At 37.6% G+C, this 22,381-nt stretch overlaps 1 protein-coding gene across 1 annotated transcript in view; it reads left to right on the top strand.

Annotated features, from left to right (window-relative positions):
- Window positions 1–11,408, top strand: part of RNF180 (ring finger protein 180) — a 92,131-nt gene extending 80,723 nt beyond the window's left edge. The window contains exon 7 of the mRNA XM_065739805.1: window positions 11,364–11,408. Within this exon, the coding sequence (XP_065595877.1) occupies window positions 11,364–11,375 (12 nt within the window). The 3' untranslated portion in view covers window positions 11,376–11,408. The remainder of the gene's footprint in view (window positions 1–11,363) is intronic.
- The last annotated feature ends 10,973 nt before the right edge of the window (window positions 11,409–22,381 follow it).

Genomic DNA, 22,381 nt, shown 5'->3' with positions numbered 1-22,381 from the left:
TGTCTTAAATTCTAAACCACAAAATAATGTCAAGATGTCATTAAATTACCCTGCTATACCTGTACTGTTATTTGATTCTGTTTAAGACAGAAATACAGTATGATAATAACAATAGCATAAGTCGTTAAACCCTTCCTTTTCCTTATTTATTGTTCCTCCATGTCCCATTTTTCAGAATGATTTACGGGTCAGATTCTCATAATTTTGAATCTCTTTAAGACAAGTTATTTAGAATTCCTACTTCCTGTGAGGAGTTCAGTAATAATACTGATAAATGTGCAAAGATCTGGAACTTGTCAGGTGAAAAGCACTTCTACGAGCACAGAACAGTATCTAAATTCAGGCATCACAATCCAGCAGCTGAATACATATTTCAGCAACAGTAATAAGTTATTGCTATCGTACTCTAAATCAAAGGACAGAAGATTAAACATGTATGGCATGGGCAGTTATTAGCTTCAGTCCTTATTGACTCAAAAAGAAATACACGTTTTTTTGTGTAAAAGAAAAGCTTGTTTGGCATGCACTGCTTTATAGGACGGTTAATATTAAAAGTTTTTCAGGATTTTCAGCACTCCGGTGGTAAGAAGATTTCTGTAACATTTCGACTAGCAGCATTCCTTCACGTAGCACACAGCCAAGTATCCTCAACAGGAAAATGAGAAAATACCTTCAAATGGTGCAGACAGCAGGTTACTTTGGGCAACAAAATGCAGGTTCTGATATTTTTTTGTGTGTTTGTTTTTTCTTTTAACCTTCCCAAAAGATTAGTTCATTTCACATTGAGCTTTTTATCAAAGATGCGTAGAGCAGTCCAGTGTCAAAAGCCTTTCCACTGTCAGCGCCATCTGTGATCAGGAATGTGATCACAGCAGTCACATAACTGTTTCTGTACAAAATGGTGCTTGTGAAGGCCTTTAGCTGCCTCTGTGAAAAGACAGTAAACGTAATAGTTCATTATTTTAGAAAAACACTGCAATTATGGTAAGCAGTGAATGCCAAAAAATGTTTTAAATGTTTTGAAATGACTCATTTTTTAACACGTTAGTAATGAGTGGATTTCAAAAGTGGAGTAACATTATTCCAAACATTATGAAGGGAACTGTAGTTGTTCTTGTAAAAAAATTGGTAATGCAAGAGCAATTACAATTGCTTTGTGTTCCTTTCTGAAGGATAATGCACAGTAAGAAGAGTCACAGTTCACCTAAAATCAAGGAGACAAATAAGAAAACGCCAAGTCCCTGAGAAGAGCCTTCCACACAAGTAAGGATGAAGTCCCAGTTCAGCAATGAAAGTTGCCCATGGCCCCTTGTATTTAACCTCTGCTAAGGGCAAATCCAGGCTCTTACTAGTCCTCTTTTTGTAGCACTGTGTGCTGCACGTAGAGCTGTACCGAACCTGATGTGGCTGTACTCCACTCCCTCAGCACAGGCATCCTTGCAGGGAGGACAGCAGGTGATGCTGGCTGCATGCAGAACCATTTGGCATTAGGAGATGATGCAGATGGTAGTGAGTGCAGTCAGGTGATGCTGCACACCGAACGGGCTCAAGGTGACTGTTAATAAAAGTGGAAATTCAGTGGCTGCAGCTTTCCGAATATTTCTGCTTTATTCCCAGGAAGGAGCTCCAACACAGAATGGTTTAGATGCATTCTACAAAGGTCCTCAGCACCTAACTCCCCGAACAGCAGTATCTGTTGTATATAATGTACCACATCACTGATCACAGCATTCTTTCTTCTACAGTTTCATGGCCATAGCACTTCCAAGAAAAAGACTGAAACGCAGCGCCACAGACAGAGCTTCCCTTGTGCTAAGTGCCCTGAGCACCAAGTTGTTACGTAGCTGCATGAGGGTGCAGCAGCCCTTTCCTGTCTGATGAAAGGAAGATGCTATGGTCAGTATGTAAATCCATTTGTAAGTACAGGTTTTCTGCATTCTTCTTTCACAGAAATTTAAGTTATGCGTGCATTAGTCATGGGTATGTGAGAGAAGGGGAGAAAAGGCCAGTGATGGGCTTATTTGCCCCTCTCACATTTTTGGAGGCTTTTTCACCTCCGGTCAGTGTCTGAGTACAGTGGGTCACATTCTCCTGCACCTGAACTCTCCTCTAGACAAAGAAAATCTCAGTCCTGCTTTGAATTTCAGTACCTTAGTGCCTCACCTGAAGTCTGAGATATCATTGCCTTGAACCCTTTTTAATCCTCCTTATGCACAGTCCAGCTCCTGGAAAATAACTGTTGTTTGTGCTTCTGTAAAATGCCCTATTTCAGTGCTAGAAGATCAGAAGCAGATTGATAAGGCTACTTTCAGCACATCCTATGAGTTAAATGCAACTAAAGCCACTGTCCGTTTAAAAAAAAACCTCCGGGTATTTAATTAGTGCAACATAGATGAAGAAGCTTATTGTGATCTTGTATATGCTACTGTATAGGTGTGATTAGAATGATAAAGGTATTAAAACCCTAACATAGCAAAGTAAATACCTGATTCAAACTCTGAAATTACTCTCATATTAATTAGTCACAAGGAAAAACATTTGATTAATTGATTTCCTGTTCTGTGCGAGTTTTCACCAGTGGTCTAAGCATCCTCTGGCAATCATTACTATAACTGAAATAAGCATCCTTATTGCTGTGTTAGTTATGTTTATACTGGAAGCCAACAGATTTATCATTCATTTTTATATCGGTAAACAGATTTCCAATGTGATAATGTAAACAAACATATTTATGATGAGCTACCATTTTGAAGTAGTGAATTTCAGAATCAAGTTAAACATGCTGCAGTAACAAATCAGAAATAGGAAAAAATAAATAATAAATAGAACTTAATCAATTAAGTTAATTACTTAATTAATGAACATTTCTTTCACAAGTTTAATAAAACTTAAAAAATAAACAGACAAAAAAAACAACAAGAATTGTTTCTCTTTTTATGTATTTGGTGAATACAAAAAATGGTCTGTGTTTATTTCAAATAAATGTTTATATGCTTATTTAACAATTTTCATGGAAAGAAAAAGCAAAATAACTCTAACATAGTTGTGCTAAACATTTATTAAGGTACTGTTGTTTGACATTACCAGTTGCACTTTTTAGGAACTCTATTGGCCTTGAGGCTGTTTATGAGAGAATGACCTTAAGGATCATCTCCATTTCCCTGGTAACCATATCCCCCATTTCCTTATGGAGGATACCCACATTTTCCCTAGCCTTTTTTTTAACACATTAATTTGGAATCAGAGTTCTCTCCTGCTGAGAGCCATGGGGAACATATGCAAACCCTCCTCTCTCCCATTCTGAGTTGTCATGAGTGTTCTTTCATTTTCTGGGAAAAGTGACAAATCTTTCCTTCTACAGCAGGCACTGCAGTTTCTGATGTTCTTTTCACTGTGCTTTCTTCAAAAGCTTGTGGCAGATTAAAAAAAAATGTTTTAATAATATAGATTACAAAAGAGCATAATGAAATAATTATATTAACTACTGATCATTTAAGAAACTTAAACCAGATATATGATGGCTATGGTATACCTAGTAACTTTAAAACCCTGTTGTTTTTTGTTTGTTTGTTTTCTTATAACCAATAATTTTGATAAATAATTCAAACTTCATAATTTCCAATCATTTTGTCTTTTGAGTAATGAGAAACCAACACTGTAGCAACTCGAATATCCATAAATGAGCCAAACACCACTGTCTAACTACTAGAATCTATGTCAGAATCCAAAAAAACGTTATCTGCAGACACTCTGCAGTGAAGTGCCAATTGCATCTCTCCAGATTACAGTCTATGAATATGGAGTGACTGGGTTGGGTTCTTGTAGGATGAACTATTCTTCGAATCCAGCTCTCTGCTTTCATACTCATGCAGATGAGTTCAATCTAAAAGTTAGCCCTGCTGCTGCTTTTTGCTAGAGATTCCTTATGTACCAGTTACATACGGTGCTGTTTTATGATAATGGCCACAAATCTCCATCTTGATGGCAGAACAGCAATCCAACATCTTCTATTTATTCCTCCAGAAATAGACTGCGTAGTGAGTTCGGTGTACTTTGTGTCTCACGAGCATACATAAACATTCAGTGCCGGGGTGCTTTTTATGTGTTAAATATTCTTGCTGATCTACAGACTGAGAACTTTTTACATATTGTTTATCACGAGCATGATAATCAGTGATGCTAATAGAAAAAGTTATCACTGAATACGACAACTAGGAGAGCGGAAGCACCATCAAAACAGTAATTTATTCTCAGTCTTGATGAGAGAACCGTGGGTTTCAAAGGGAGAATCATTTGACTTGGCTTGTATTCATGTATCAGCAAGCCCATCAAAGAGCCCCAGCCTGCTGTTCTCATGAGCAATTTCAATTACTGTGGTGCCATGTTAGCTTTGGACCAACTGTGAACAGGATGACTCCTGCTCTCAACGTGCATCCTGCAACAGGATCAATAAGAAGAGGTAAGGAAGACATCAATTAGGCCACCTTTGTTACCCATCAAAAGGTTCTTCTGCTAGGCCCAGCAAAAAGAGGGGTGCATATTTTCCATTGACTTTTCAAAGACAGGAAATAAAGTGATTTATATGGCTGTAAGGAGGTAAAGAAACACAGCCAGTGAACCTGAGTGTTGATAGTGAAAGAAAGATTTAGAAAGCAAACAGAGAGATTTTGCTTCTCATGTGACCTTCAAGATATTTACTTTCATTACTAATCATTACATTATCTTGAGGTCTCTGTTGTGAAACACTAATAGTGTTTCTAGGTTTTATTCTGTGGCTTTGACCTGATTCATCTCACAACAAAGCCAACTACTCCCAGTAGAATTTCTGAAACGTTTTACGACACAGGGTTATAAATTACTTTGGCAAAATTACAAACAGAAAGTTTCAGATAATGTGAATACTTTGACACAGGCTCTTTTGTGATTTTCAGCACCATTCACAGCTGCAGGTGACCCTTTGTTTGGCTTATGTAATTTAGGTCTGTGAATATGTTTTCAACTGCCTTCATTTCTCACACCAGTCTCTGGATCACAAATTTATCTGCTTCACCCAGAGTGTCAGGTAGATTAAAGAGTGTTTGATGCTGAACCTAGTACAAAGTGATTTCTGTCTCGGTGCAGCTGGTAAAAAAAAAAATCATACTCCAAATTTCCTGTCTACGAAGCAATGCTGATTTCAAGTAAGAGTCATCATGGCAAGTCTGCAAGCTGAGTCCTGTGGCACAAACAGAATACAACCTTTTTTCAGCCTTATGAACACAGTGAAAATGGTATGTGAGGCAGAATAGCCAGTTTTAAAATGTAACGTAAGAGAAAAAGGGATGACAGAGGATAATGCCTCCCTTCTCAAACATGCTGTATGCTCTTGACTGAAGAACTGCTTGCTGGACTATTAAAAGGACATCACTGATGGCTTTAACATACTTGTAAATAAATTTTTTATTATTTTTTTCTTCTGTACTTCAAACATGGGACAGAAATGCAGTTTATTGAAAACAAAAATATATTTCACTCTGTATGGTTCATGAATAGATAGCAAAAGTCTTTTAAAAAGAATGCTTTTAAGTTAGTATTACAGTCCTCTAGATAATTTCTTAGATCAGCATTCTTCCTTTCTCCTGAGTAAATGGTGCTCTGAAAGAAACAGCTTTGTTCCCGTCAGACTGAATAACCTGAAAAACCTATGAAGGGCCATGTTTCATAGCTTTAAGGAAAAAATCTTACTGGGATTTTCAGAAGTGCCTAAATCCACAGATTCCTTTTTATTCTCAATTATACTGACACTAAATGGAGACATCTTCCAGTGTGATCTTACCTGCCTTTGAAGCCTCCATTCCAGTGTTGATGCTATTTTAAATTAATTCCAGCTTTTGTAAACAGATGTTAGTATTGTCATCTATAAGATGCAAAGAAAGAAAAGGAGGTAGATGGTGACTCTTAGTTTTGTTCAGTATCTTCATCAATGAACTAGATGAAGGGATAGAGTCCACCCTCAGAAAGTTTGCTGATGATACAAAGCTGGGATGAATCAGTGAGATACTGGAAGGCAAGACCTGGTTAGAGTGCAGAGTTGGGCAGGGTGGAATCTTATAAGGTTCAACAAGAGCAAGTGCAGAGCCTTGCACCTGGGGAGGAATAACCACAGGTATCAGTACAGGCTGGGACATGACCTGCTGGAGATGAGCTCTGCAGAGAAGGACATGGGGGTCCTGGTGAAACACAGATTGGTCATGGAGCCAGCAGTGTGCCCTGGTGGCCAAAAGGGGAATCGCGGGGTGAATTAAAAAGAACGTGGCCAGTAGGTCAAGGGAGGTGATCCTCTCCCTCTACTCTGCCCTGATGAGGACTTATCTAAAATACTGTGTCCAGTTCTGGGCTCCTCGGTACAAAAAAGACAGGGATCTCCTGGAAAGAGTCCATGCGGAGAGCAGCTAAGATGATAAAGGGCCTGGAGTATCTCCTGTATGAGAAAAGGCTCAGTAACATGGGTCTGTTCTGCCTGGTGAAAAAAAGACTGAGGAAGGATTTGATAAATGTTTATGAATATCTAAAGGTAGATGGGAGGCAAATGAATGAAGACAGGTTCTTCTCAGTGGTGCAATACGACAAGGCGCAATGGCCTAAAATTGAGCATAGGAAGTTACTTAAATACATGCAGAAGAACTTTACAGTAAGGGTTACAGAGTACTGGAGCAGGTTGCCCAGAGAGGTTGTGGAGTCTTTCTATGGATATTCAAGACCACCTGGATGCCTACCCATGTGACCTATTGTAGGGAACCTGTTTTAGCTGGGGGGTTGGACTCAAGGATCTCTTGACGTCCCTTCCAACCCCTATGATTCTGTGATTCTGTGATGGCTTCAGGATTAGGCCCACAACCTGCAAAAATTTTGCCACATACTCCTTGTGAGGGTAAAGAAGTGACTGGAATAAAAAGGCTTTTGTCACCACAAAGCCTTATATGCTAAATCCAAGTTGTCCACAATATAGTTAATCCCTTTTCTCACAGAGACTGGAAACTCAAAACAAAACTTGACCTCTTTTAAGAGCTTTTTTACTTTCTCCATTTCATGTCTCTTAAGAAAGCCATCTCCATGCACCTGCCAGAGTGATGCCTCTAAAAATCAACTGAACCAGCTTGTATCTGGACATAATAGATGTGCTGGAATATATGTATCTGAAACAGAGTGACCTGAGTATGTGTCTGAATGTCATATTACTGTACTCTTAGAATGACAGCTCTGTAGGCTCACAGGGTCAGGTACTCAGAAGCTGTCATAGATCTTCCCTTCCTTTTCAGAGCTGTACTATGGTAAAGTTACCATAGATCATTTTCTGGCATTTGGTGTATTTTATAGCTTTATTTTTATTATTCATTTTTCCAGTAATCTGAATGATTGAAATATGATAGCAAATGAGAAAAAAAGTAGCCACATTTTCATACAGCACAGTTCTATAAATATAAGTGTGCATACATAAATGGCTAATTCAAAATGATTTTGAATTGTTAGGTTGGAAAAGCATCAGTAAGAAAACTATCCTTTTTTCTGATTCATTATAAACATTTTCTTCATCAGAAAAGTAAGCCGAGATTGCTTGGAGCTACCTTCCCCAATAACTTCCAGTCTGAACACATACATTCTGCATACAAATGGGACTGAGGGACTGTGGCTACAAATAGCTGTGCTTAATTTGAATATGCAAAAAAAATAGTATTTGCATATGCAAACTTTACTAGAAGGGAAGTAAGATAGTTTAAAAAGGAGAGTTGATATCTTTGCAGGATGGCAGGAATGTTTATCTAAATAAAGACATATGGGAATGTTGGTAAATAAATAAATACATTATAAAACTGGTGGGGAAAAAAGGGAAAAAAATTGAATTGCAATCCAGTATGCTCTCATAATTCAGCAATTAATCCAATTTAATAGAAATAAAGCTTCATGACCATTAATATTTCTGAGGGAAAAAAAATTAATACATTAACTTACATTAAATATAATCTTTGAAATTTACCAAGCTTCCCATAAGCTTGTGCCCTGGATTTGCATCTGGACAAAATCCAAATTCTATTCCTGCAAACTGAGGAAATCTGGATATTAAGAAGACAAATGTTGGAGAGTAAAAAGGAATAAATCAAATTAATGACACATTCAGAGCAATGCACTTGGAGCCAGACTCAGAGCAAATGAGACATTGCTCAACATACTGTTAGCAAAATTCCTGAGATCATACTTGCACCGAACATTCTACAATAAGGATGTTTAAGGCAGCAGCTACTGCTTTTCTTACCAATAATCCAGAACTGATTTTCTATATTAAGACTCCACAAAATGAAAGGTATCTAGCTTATATGGCACTGCTGTGCTTTTTGGCAGGTACTGTGTAGCAGTCCTGCGGAAAATCTAGACTACACATTAAATTTCAAGTGGTTTTGGAGCCAACTAAGCCATTAATGAATCCATCACTTGAAAAATCAAAGTAATTGGAGAACTTATTACTCCTTAGCCAATATTAAAAATGTCACTCTATGAATCTTTCTTTCAAAATAAAGAATAAGTACTTTCCTAGATACATATCCCAAATATTCTGTATACTTAGTGTGCGCTGCATCTGATAAGCTTTTAACATGTTTTTTATATGTTACTAAAAATGTTTCTTGTACAGAAATAATCATCATACTTTGTAATGCTTGACACATAGTTTGAGATACCATTACCAGCATTAAGGGAAATGCTATAAAACATTTCAAGTTCCAAGGACAACAAGGGAAGCGAAGGGTAGGGAAGAGAAGGGAAAGGAAGGAATAAGGAAAGGAAAAAGTTATATGATGCAATTTCCTGCTGAAAGATTTGAGGTTAGCTGTTCTTCGAGTTTATTTTAAGTGAGAAATTACATGTCTAAAAAAATATGTTCAAATAATGTGGGAATCAATGCTGCAAAGTCATATACACATAATGTACAATGCATACATGTGAGACAGTTTTAGAAAATGAAGCAAGCGTATTAATAGTATCTACATTTATAGTGCTTGATTATTTTTTTTCTATTATAAAATAACAATACAGCCAGCTTGAAACTAAAGCCAGTTACGTATGAGATAAAACACTGTCTCTAACAGCAAGTAATAGGAAAGGAGAAAGGAGATAACAATGCCACAAAAACTGATGTTGTATGGAGATTTTTAGAAGCTTTTATTTTGTAAATAGTTTGGTAGCTTTTTGTTTTCACAACATTTGGCCAAACAATTGTTCTGCAGATTTGTTATGACTAAGGTTTTATGCATGAGAAACATGTTCTGAAGTTGCTTCTTTTTTGACTGGGAAGTAGAAATAATCACAAAAATATGTTGCTTCTGAAACTGCAACCAGGATTTCACCCAAGCTGTTCTGTCATCTGTACTTAAGATGACATTCATCTTTGCTCCACAAACACAAAATGTTTGATTCTTTTATATATTTTAAAAAGAAAAAAGTGAAATAGAGAGAGAGCAATTAGAAAGAAAGATAATTTAAGCAATGAGAAGAACCAATGCAGACTAAATATAAAATTTTATGTTATTTCTTGTAGGAATACATGTTCATGCATACACCATGATGTATGTTTTTATAACTCAAACATAATCTGAAGCAGTTAGCTCTAGTGCTTAATTCACATCAACATGATAATATGTACTGATATTGACAAGCATTAAGACTTTTTTTTTAATAATATTAAGTTCATAATTTCTTCAAATTTTTGGTTGTTTTTTGTTGTTGTTTGTTTATTTGTTTGTTTTTGGAGGGGGGCTATTTATTTGGTTCGGTTTGGTTTTTGTTTACTCTAATACAAAGATCTCAGAATGTTTTCCTTTTTTTTTTTTTTGAATCACAAATCCTTCTAACTTCTGGATTTGTTATCATTGACATATTTTGAGAGGACTATTCTGCACTAAAAAATTAAGACCCGTTTCCAAGTTTAAATCTTAATGTAATCAAAACATTTTGAATTATTAGAAACACTTAAATGATGACCTGCTACATCAGCATGAACAGCTCCTAGATTTGCACTGGCTGTAGGAATTTCCCAACTGCTCTCCACTCTCCTTATAATATTCATACAGCCATCTCCTTCTGTATCATTTGGACAAATAATGTTAAAGACGTTAAAAAAACAAACTACTCAATATATTTATTACAACATGCATTGCCATGATGCTAGAAGTCTGTTTTAAAAAAAAAAAAAAAAAACAATAATAATTAAAAGTATTTTATAATTTTTCTTAGGGAAAGAAAAGTAAATAATGAAAAGTATACATTATCCCTTCAGTCCCCTATATCTGAATAGACATACACTGCATCTTTTGTTTTTGTCCTGGTTAATACCAGCAGTATTCAATTACCCATCCCTGGAGAGCCTGAGTGTGGCCTTTCAGTGTCTAAAGGAGGGCCTATCAGAAGGACAGGGACAGATTCTTCAGTGAGGTCTGTGGTGACAGAAGAAGAGGAAATGATTTCAAGCTTAAAGAGAGAAGATTTACACTGGTTATAAGGAAAAAGTTTTCTATAATAGGGATGTTGAAGCCCTGGAACTGGTTGCCCAGGGATGTGGTGGATGCCTTGTCCTTGGAGACTTTCAAGGCCAGGCTGGACCAGGCTCTGAGCAACCTGATCTAGTTGTAGGTGTCCGTGCTTATTGCAGGGGGGTTGGACTAGCTGGCCTTTAAGGATCCCTTCCTTCTCAAATGTTTCTATGATTCTGTGATTCTATGAACTGGACAAAGGGATATCTCATACCACATCACATCATAAAAAAACTATAAACTGGGGAGGAGTTGACCAGTTATTATTACAGATATTTGTCTCTTCCTTTTCTGTCTTAGTAGATAGATACTATCTCATCCTACGGGTTCTACTTATTTTCCTGATTCTCTCCCCATCTCACTTAGCTGCTGCCAGGTTAAACCATGACACAAAACTTGAGGAGGAACAATGAATAGAGAATGAAGAAATGTGTATTTCATCTTGTTCTTAAAATAAACTGAATATGGAGACTTCATGATCAACAAAAAATAGCTAGATCAATTCAATTTATTTTTTCAGCTAATCTAGCTGAAACATCAAGATGAAAAGATCATATTCAATGCTCAGCCTGTTACTTGAAGTAAAAAAAGTCTCATTATACATTATCTCTTTACACAATTATCTCTCATTATCTCTTTATACAATGTTATTTTCTATACTGAACATGAAATAAGATAAGGAGGGAAAAAAAAAAACCAAAAAACACAACAATTCTCCATACCACACACCAAAAAAACATCAAATAGTGTAGTAGTAGGGTTAAGAAACATGCCAAACTGTTCTCCGATTTTTACACATTACAGAATCCTACATAAAGACAGCAACAAATGGACTTCAGTTCCAATTCTGGACCTGCTGCTGTAAGGAAGTCCCTGAATATGCCTCCTTCTTGAATTACCCCAGAGGTTCTGGCTGCAAAGATGCTCTTGCAGAGAATTTAACTGCCAAGTACAAAATCCCAAATATGAGCATATTAAACTTGAAGTAGAAGTAACATGAGAAGAAGAACTATTTCAATTTCATATCTGTGCATGGACAATATTTTTTTTTTGATACAATCACAATACTCTAAATGAAAGCTAAGAACTTTCTATGTTTCAAGGTGCATATCTTCTTGCTCTGGTGTGCATTTAAAACAAATACTGGAAAAGCAATCTTGATCTTAAGGAATTATATTTACTTCCTAAAAATTAACTCTCATCTAAGCCTTGCAAAAGAATAACTAGAAATAGTGAGAACTGGTAGAAGCTCAGCTGACCTCGCCCTTCCACTAACAGAATCCTCTGCTGAAAGAACTGACACATTTGGAAATACAAAGCAAAACACAAAAGCGAACAAATCTACAGTAAGAATTATCTACTTGGTACAGTTTTGCCTTCCCCTTTTTTCCCTCATAAAAAGCCTGGCCCTGGCTTAGCAACCCTGGAGGCCTTTTTCCTTGCTTATATGGGCAGCTGCTGAACAAATGCCTTGTGCTTTGAAATTCACTGGGTTAATATACCGCTGTTTTCAGAAACCAGCTTTGTTGTCTACTAGTTCTGAAACTATTTGTCACAATCTCCTCTGGGAGTCTGAACACTTGCTGCCCACATTAAAAGCAAAGTCTGTTTCATCTGAAGAGTCAATTATTTTGTTTATTAAACAACATTTCTTCCCAAATGCATACTTCACATGGTTTGCTTGTAAATTTCAAGACAGATTATATACAAAAGAAAAAATCTCACATAAATTCTAATCACCTTGGATTTACTCTCTCCCATAGTAACAGTCACACAGCTCTGTACATAGCACTTAGAGATGAACTGCCTCCTTTTTTAAAGAAATTAGCGTTGGGTGATGACTTTATGTTACAGCTCCATAAAGCTAGGATTAGATTTTCCTTTTATTTCTGCAGGCTCTGACTCTCCACTCATTTCCTGAAGATGATAATCCTCTGTAGGGGGGAGATTTTATGCTATGTATCCTTATGAAGACACATAGACATAGTCTGGCACAGCCCTAATAGGGACTGGAAGAGGACCAAAACTGCTGCCACATGTTTCTGCTGTGACAAAGAGTACACTTCAGACACTGGATCCAAATAGATTCTATTCATCATATCAAGAATTAAACCATGGTGACAATGTGGACAGCATGAGGATGTGACTGGGAGAAGTTATGATCAAAAAGCTGCAGATGACCCACAACTAGGAATAAACCAACAAATGGCTGATGTTATACAATTCAACTTGTATTTATTTATGAAAGCCTGCAAATGGGCAGCACATTTAAAATGGGAATCATGCGCTTTCATTTTCTTGCTACACTCAAAGTAGGTGAAGTATTATTCATTAAAAATAGTAACTGGATTCAAGGAATTTATTTTTTTTTATAGCTGTAGCAAGTACACAGAGGAAAATAAATAAATATAAATACAACCTGTCCCCACTTGATACACTCTTCCTGCTGTTCATCCATACTTGTAGGTTCCTTTTCACTGCTAAATTAGTAAAGCTTTAATTTGACACTTCCTCAAAATAAATGAAAATATTTACAGATAAAACAGATGAACAACTCAGAAAACTCCATTCTTTTTCAAATGCCAACAACAGTTGTTCTGTGCACAGAAAGGGAGGAAAACAAAGCAGGAAAATAATAGGAGTAAAATGTGGACATGCTCCTTTGCTCACCCCACTGATGTGCATTTTCTTATTTTGATCTTCACTGCTAAATAACTTCTCTATTACTACTTTCCATTTCACTTAATCGTTCATAAATATTCTCTGTTTCTGTTGAATTTTTTTATTCACTGTTTATTCAAATTAGCACATTTCTTCTTTTTCCCTTCCTACCTTTCTCCCTTATTTCATCATTACCTTTATCACTGAAGGTTGTAAAGAAATCTGGAATATGTAATAGCACTAATACTGTCAAATCACTTCACTAGCACTGTTTTTAAAAAAACATTTCCAGTAAACAAAGGTTAAGAATTACTGCTTTCAACAGTACTGAACTGGCAAAGCAAAAAATGATGCCAGAGCAGCAGTAAACACAATGGAAAGATCTTTATCATGTGTTGATAAAAACCATGAAATAACAAAGTAAGACAGGGCAGAGTTGAAAAAGCATTTTTACCTCATACAGGAAAATTTATAAGTGAGTATTTCTTACAAAACTGAAATTATTTTTTGTAATTCCAAAAAGGCACAGAAGAGTAGAGAAGGACCTTGAGGTGTCTGTAATTCAATTTCCCTGTGAAGGAATGATTAACAACACATTTGTAATTTATGACAGAAGTCTCCTGTGGAAAGCTAATCCAAATCTTTACTGTCCTTACGATCATGAAGAGTTTTCCATCTCATCCGATTATTTTTGCTGAAATGTATGATATATTTCTGTGATTCCAGGTATTTTTTCCTTTGGCAGCAGCACTTGGTGTACTTCAGAAGTGCTGTAATTTTCCCTCAGCTCTCCACTTCCAATACTTTCAGTCTCTACTGAGTTCATGTTTTCCAATTCCAATTACAAGTTTTTTCTCCCTAACTCCCTTCCTTCCCAGTGGTCCTCATCTTCAGTGAAGAGCAAGAGACAAATTATTATTTGTCCCAAGTAGTAAAGTCAAAATTTACTGAAGATTAAGTAGAATTACTATTTAATGCATCTTGGTAGCTTTGCTACTAGTTATGACTCCTCAAAGAGACAAGTTTCCTTCCTAATAGTTTTGTTTTCAACTTGTTAACAAAAATGCTTAGATCCTACTAGAAAGAGTTTTACATAACCAACACTTATTAGTACAGCAAAAAACATAGAAAAATACTGTCCCTTACATATTTCCTCACATAATTACACAATTTTAAGGACAGTATTTTAGCTTTGCCAGGATTGCAATCTACATATGAGCAGCTATTGCTTTCAAATTTGTGATGTCTAATTTATTTCCAAAACTATCGTCTGAGTGACATAGAAATCTTCATTCAATGAGTATTCATTCAATGTTAAGAATAATCCACTGTTTTCATCTTTAGATATTATTCATACTACTTTATTAGCTTTGGTGCCCAGCAGGAAGAAATAGTATATGCACAGACATTAATGCATGGTAGATACATTCCATAAATATGCAACTTATATTCAATAGGATTTCTCTAGTTTCATGTTACTCTGAGAGAACAAAAGCAGGACTAGGAATATCTCCTTGTAAATCTAGCACATAGAATATATATTTTGTCTACATATATAGTTTAAAATAATTTTAAATCATTTGTATAATCTTCCTCTCTCATGAGTTCTGGCCTATTTATGGAAGGTTTTGAATTTTGCTCATGCTTGGTGATGAACATGCTAACTTCAAAGCTACATTTCTACTTGTCATGTTATGAACTGAACATAAATCTATGAACTATTCACTGAAAAAAAATAAGCATGGGAGTGTGGACTGCAGATATGTGTGAGAAATAAAATGAAGGAGAAAAAGGGGAAAACATAGAGAAAGGTAACATAAAAATAGAAAAAAAAATGGAGAATAAAAAAATAGCCTCCCCTTAAAAAAAAAAAAAAAAACATAGATCATAAGCCATGAGGAAATTAAAGCAAGGAAGCACTAGGGCAATGTTTAAGAAAAGAAAAAAAGGAAGCCCAAAAATAAAAATGCTAATTTGTGAAATTAAGCCCTTCTTTCTTTACCTTTAAAGTAGAATTCAGTCTTACATTTTTAGCTATACATTCACAAACATTTGACTCTTTATTGGCAGGACAACTGCTTCATGCAGGATTTCAAAATCTCATTTCAAGACAAAGATGTCCTGTACCTTTCTGAATCTCTGCAGGCCTTCCCATATGCTGTCCTTTTCTCAGTCCAAAATTCATTAAAACTTAAGTTGTTTTACTCAAAATACATTGTGAGAAATATTGGTCTTAGTGGATATGTCTAAGCCCTTCTGATTCAGAATTCACGACTGTGTTTAATACTTTTTTGATTCTCACAGAGCTGTTTATTATGGTAAAAATCAAAGCCCAAGTTAGAATAATTAAAAAGAATTCTTTAATCTTCTGCCTAACAGAAAAAAGGCAGAAGGATTAGCGGAGACAGACGCTGCCATCCAAAGCCTTCACCCTGATTTCTCTGGTTCTGAGCAGTATAGCAGCAACCATGAGCACAAGGCCACTTCTCTCCTTTATACTTCTCTCCATCTCCTCAATAAGCAATCAGCAGCTTTCAAAAGGTAAAACTGCAAGCCTACAGCAGCAAGACAGCACAGCTACACAACAACAAAGATTACAGATAAAGAGAGAAAATCAAAGCAACTACCAGCTCAGAATAGTTTGCACAATAATGCAAATAATAAAATAAGCAACTGGAAATCCTTCTAAGAAGTCACTATTCTACCATCAAAAAATACCATGAGAAGAAATATTCTTCCACTTGCTTTCAAGCTTATAAACAAATGCTTTTAATTGTTGATTTTTTGAAGCTAATTGAATACTCGGTGGCTCTGAAAGAAAAACTGACAGTTCTTACTTCTGTCAAAGTAAGTCAGACATGCACAGCCAAATTTAAAAAGTGCACAGCATTCCTCAAGAACAGTTATCACTTCTGTTTGCACTACTTTGACTTGAAGAGAATGTTCATTAAATGGAAATATAGTAGGCATTTAGGAAGCTGAGAAGCGTGGTGCAAGCAGATGGATAACACCTGATAAAGAATAAAAACAGTACAGGCTCTTGCAGTATGTGTTTGTTAAGAATGGTACAATTTCGGTGTAGTTACTCAGAGCAGCAAAGAAACTTGCAGGGCAAAATAAGATCTGAAGGTTCCCCACTAAAATTACCAGTTGTGTGCTTCAACTCACATGGCATTTTCATGCAGAAATGAGCTGTACCATACTTGCTGCTTACCAAAAGTAGAGAAGCCAGCATATGTGGTATACTGTAATGATGCCTAGATGGAAAACACATTATTTTCTGTGCAATTCAATCTTTCATTTAAAGAAAATACGAACATGTAGTTATGAAAATAGTTTTCTAAGCATGAAATTTCATTTGAATCTGCTGAGGAACAGTCCAGATTATGGCTCTTAAGAGGATATGACTTATTTATGTTCATTTCCATAAAATATTAATTTTAAAGTACAGTGATGATCATCTTTTAAATTAATGTTATATCTTCTCTGGCCATTTAAAAACAGAATAACAGACGCTGCAGTCAAAGTTGGCTTTGTAGGGCTACAATACCTCTCCTGTGCATCCATCAACATGTCTTCCACACAAGCATATGCCAAACATTGCATTTTGGAAGTAGCAAAGCACCAGTACACTTAGAGAATTACTTTGTTAAACACACATTTGGTGTACATTCTCTCTTCTCTGTCTTACAGCTCCTTGCAAATTCACGATATGCTCTGTTTCATAGCTGTTCCTATTCTGCCTTTATCAATGCAATGCTTCTCTTCAAGAGTTTAACCTTAACAATTTCATAAATAATGTACATGTTTATTAAGTGTAAGAATTTCTTCTAATATTTTACTACCTGGTCATTCATGAAAATGGTCATGGGGCATTTTAGGTGTCAGAAATTTGAACAGCATCATAAAAAAAAATTAACAATTAGTTCTTAAGAGCATTTTTAAATTACTTAGGTTCTTGAGCATTATGACCTTGGAGGTATTTTTTCTTAATTATTTTACACACATTTACAGGACATTTTCTCTTCCATTCAGTTTTAGCTTTGGTTTTATATCATGATTTCTATATATAAAAAGATAAAATTATGAGAAATTTTTCTTTTCTTCACTGTGCTAAAGACAGATTATTTCACTGATACTGTAGTAATCAGAAAATGGTGTTAGCTTTTAGCTGTTTACAGAATAACTTTAGAAATAATGGCTATTTTCTGCTGTTCAAAGATTTGTATAGGTAATGCTTATTTTTTTAAAGCAAGCATTTTGTGTACTTTTTCTCATAGTAACAGAAATGCTGATCACATTAACATTATTTTATTACTGATTTTACATTTTAAAGAATTACAGAAGTGAAATCAAAGAACCAGTATTCAGCATCATGGGCCATCATAGCTTTCCTTATCACTGAAACCTAAATCCACATAAATTTGGACCAGGAAGTTGTCTGGTACCTGGCTTCTCCCTAGAGTGTTTCTGTGTAAAGTCATGTTGAAATTACATATGTAATATTGTAAAAGCAATAGAAAAGTTAGGGAGATATCCTGGATTGCCTCAGTTAGAATTTCTCTCATTCTCTGACTTAACTGCCAAAAATATCACCACAATAATCTCTCACATCCTCAGGGCATAGCTTAAACATCACGTGTGGTGTTTTGCAATGCTTACAGAAAAGGTAAGCAGAAATAGACTAAAGGTATGTTGACATCTGGTAGCTTAAGCATGTTGGTTCACACCTTCATAATCAGGAGCATCCTGTCTGTACTGGGCTAGCAGCTACAGGCTCACTAATAACCACACTTACTATTCTGTTTTAATTTCTGCAACTGGAATGTTCCTCAGTATTACCATTGCTACATACTGACTGTGCATAATCTTCCTGAGAACCTTTGTAAATCTGTTGAAACTGATGCAACAGAACCTGGAAAAAAAAAATGGTATTTTCTTTACAATATTATGTAATACAGTGCCAGTCTTCATCACACTGCAAATGTAAATTTCACAGGATACAGATGACTTTGACTAATTTGATGGGTACCTACTTAAATTATGAAGATCACTCCAAAAATAATAGCTCCTATTTATTTCCATGGGAGCTACAATAGGTAAAAGGAGCACAACACTATTTGATGAAGCAAAATATCAGCTACAAAACACTTTTTCAGCATAGTCACCATCGTTATCCAGTGTGTGCAAATGAGCTGATGCAGTTGCTCTTCACTTTCTGGTATTACAGCTGTGCATGGCCATCCAGAATGTGGCTCATCTTTCATGTCACTGTTGCCACTACTAAAACACACCACCCAGTACCTCACTTTGCTCATATCCATTATTTGGGATCCATAGATGCTTGGCAAATGTAGATTAATATCAATGGGTGCTATATTTTCCACATGGAGGAATTCAGCGACACATCCTTGTTTCATATACTTCCATGTCAGACATTTTGTTTGTGATTCTATTACCTTCAGTACAGCCATTGTGTTTTTAAGCATTTAAAAAGAGACTCAGTTACAGGACTTGGGGTCAAAAGCGCTATACTGACTTCTAGAGAGACAAAATATAATTTTTTTTTCTGTATCTTGTTATTAGACTAATAGACACTAAAAACACATAGATGTGAAATACATGCCACAAAACAATCTGACTTGGTCAGTGCTGCTCAGAGGTTATGCTGAAGGGATGTGTGCAGGCACTGGGGGTTCTCCAACTCTGGGAGGCCCAGCATTTGGTCCATACTTGTCAATAGAGGCAAGCTTTCTGCATCCACCCTTCCCTTTACTTCCTAAGCTGGAGGTTGCAATTAATAAAAAACCAACAGCTGTGATTCTCAAATGTGCCATTGCACTGTCATTTATGAGTGTTAAACAATTCTACTCCACAGAAAGCCAGGTACAAAAATAGAACACTGAACCTCTGGACCCTGTTCTGACCCCACATTTTCAGGGAGTAAGATTCACTCTGCGACCAAAACAACTCCGGAACGCACTGCACTCACTTTCTTCAAATTGAATTTTAGAGAAATGTGAAAAAAAAGTTTCTGCTGTTAATTTTTCATTTTCAATCTCACTTTAAAATTTATTCTTTATTTTTCTGCCTAGTTGAGGTCATGCAGAATAACATTCCTTTATGTTCTTCACTACCTGTTCATTTTCTCTTCTATCCCTTCTTTCTATAGAAATGGGTTTGTTTGTTTTTTAGGTTGTTTTTTTTTTTTTTGTTTGTTTGCTTGCTTGTTTGTTTTGCCTTCACTTCTCTACTTTCTCCAGTGTCACCTCCTCACATTTCCCAGCAATTCAGTTTTTCTCTCATAATTTCCTGGTTTATTACATTTTACTCACCCTTGGGAGATGTTACCAGAAACCAATGATCAGAGAAATAAATGGATTAGGCAAAGATTACAATACAGGACAAAACAAAGTAAAAAATCCATCTCGGATCATTTTTCTAGAATTGAAATGCAGGGTATGTATAGAAAAAACTACATATTTAGTTGTATTTCCTTACAACTTACCAAAGAGTTTCACTAGGGAAAAGCAAAGCCCTGTTCATTGCAGACCATCAGCAACCACCTTATGCATCCCAGACAGACCTTCCCCAACACCTCTCAGGCACAACCCTGTGGCCTATCAGAGGCACACCATTCTGTGAAGCTTCCAGAGACTGCAGAATCATAGAATAATCAAGGTTGGAAAAGACCTCTAAGATCATCTAGTCCAACCACCAACCCATTCCTTCCATGCCCACTGACCACATCCCTCAGTGTTACATCAACACACTTTGTGAAAACCTCCAGGGACACTGATGCCATCACGTCCCTGGACAGCCTGTTCCAATGCATTACCACTCTTCCTGAGAAGAAATGTTTGCTATTATCGAACCCAAACATGCCCTGGTACATCTTAAAGCCACCACATCTTGTCCTGTCTCTGGAAGAAGAGACCAATTCCCACCTTGACAAAGCATCCTTTCAAGTCATTGTAAAGGACAATAATGTCTTCGCTGAGCCTTCTCTTCTCCAGACTGAACAATCCCAGCTTCCTCAGCCACTACTCGTAAGACTTGTGCTCCATACCCCTCATCAGCTTCACTGCCCTTGTCTGGACATGCTCCAGGGCCTCCATGTCTTGTGGTGAGAAGCCCAAAGCTGAACACAGTACTGGAGGTATGGCCTCACCAGTGCTGAGTACAGAGGGGTGATGACTTCCCTGCTCCTCCTGACAACACTATTTATGATCCAAGCCAGGAAGCTATTGACATTCTTGGCCCCCTGGGCACACTGCTGGCTCATGTTCAGCTGGCTGTTCACCAACACCCCCAGGTCCTTTTCCTCCATGCAGTTTTCCAGCCACTCTGCCCCAAGCCTGTAATATTGCCTGGGGTTGTTGTGACCAAAGTGCAGTACACAGTGCTTGGGCTCATGGACCCTCACCCCACTGGCTTCAGGCCAGTGATCCAGCCTGTCCAGATCTCTCTGTAGGGTCTTCCTACCCTCAAAGCAGATTGACACCTCCTCCCAGTAAGCAACCTTACTGAGGGTGCACTCAATCCTCTCATCCAGATCATCAGCAAAGATATTAAAGAGGGCTGGCCCCAGTGCTGAACCCTGAGGAATACCACTCGTGACCACTCATCAGCTGGATTTAACTCCATTCACCACCACTCTCTGGGCCCAGCCATCCATACAGTTCTTTACCAAGTGAAAAGTACACTTAACCAGGGCATGGGTTGCCAGCTTCCCCAGGAGAATGCCATAGGAGTCAGAGTCAAAGGCTTTGCTAAAGTCTGTGTAGTTCATATTCACAGTCTCTCTCTCATCCACCAAGTGGGTCATCTGGTTATAGGAGATGAGGTTGGTCAGTCAGCATCTGCTTTTCATGAACCCACTGCTGTCTGGCCCTTATCCCCTGGCTGTCCCACACATGCTGTATGACTGCACTCAAGATGACCTGTTCCGTGACTTTCCTTGAATATCATCTGGAAGAGTTCTGAAAGCAGGCAGTCTTGCCAATTACCAAAGAATCACTATATTCTCAAATGTGGAAACACTGAAAAGAGAGTGAGCGTCCTTCAGAGGTCTGGGACACCAGGACTGCTCAGAGTGTGGCTGTAGGGCAGAAACAGCACAGTTTGCTCAGGGCAGGTTTGTCTCCAGTGCTTCTTCCTGCAGGAGCTCATGGGACTTCTGCCACTGACTTCAAGGGACCAAACTACAGCTGAGATAGGGAATGTGGAGACAGACACACTGTGCGGTTTGGTAGATTCACTATTGTTGATGATTATTTTATTGGTAGTATTATTTACTTACTGGTATTCCAGTAGCTCTTAGAGACATGAAATAAGATGGGAACTCATGGCTAAAATGATATATGAGCAAGGATTAAAACAACTTCCCTTTACAAACACGTGTTATGTCACACATAGACGATGTGAGAAGGAAAGGCTGTGTGCCAGCATTTAACTATTTTTCTAGTCATTAGGTAATGGTCTGTATGTGGAAGCAGTGTAACATCTGGCTCAGAGCTGCATTCACGCAGCGCTGAATCCAAGCATTTGTTTCCTGTGAGTAACAGAATTAAGTTTACTACAGAAACAAAACGTGGTGTCCTTAATACTGTGCTTGTACACAGCAATCTGCTGCTGCTTGGGGCCCGAGGATCCAGCAGCGTGCTTATGATGTACTACTCTAGTCACAAAGTCAGTTCAGATTTGCTGAGAACTAATGTAAGCGCTGCACACCCATCACCACACACACTGGGTTTCATTGCTGAAAGAGTGTATCTGAAAGGGGCTTCAGAGCAGAAAAGGCGTTGAGCTGGAGGGTGCGAGGGTCTCTGAGCTGCCCTCGGAGGGCCACAGGCCCACCCGTGCACCACCAGCGGAGCCGTGACATGCATGGGACATGCATGGTGCTCTGCTGAGAGAAAGCACCGACACAGGCGGTTACGCTGACACATGAAACACAGCGACTTCGCGTTCCTAACAATGACCTGTTGTCCCAGAGGAAAGGCAAGGCCTCCAAGAGCCAGAGCCGCCGGCCCGGCCGCGACCCGGGGACGATGTGCACGGTACCCACTGAGTACGGCGGGAGCAGTGCCTCCCATCGCCGATTATTTAATCCTCGCCACAGAGAGCCATCTGGAGCGGCCGCGGCGGTATCGCACCCT

Source organism: Cyrtonyx montezumae, unplaced genomic scaffold (genome assembly GCF_038088225.1).
Source record: "Cyrtonyx montezumae isolate F1298 unplaced genomic scaffold, pur_monq_1.0 scaffold_25, whole genome shotgun sequence".
Taxonomy (NCBI): domain Eukaryota; kingdom Metazoa; phylum Chordata; class Aves; order Galliformes; family Odontophoridae; genus Cyrtonyx; species Cyrtonyx montezumae.
Note: the sequence above shows the minus strand (reverse complement) of the source record. Positions and strands in the feature narration are given on the sequence as shown.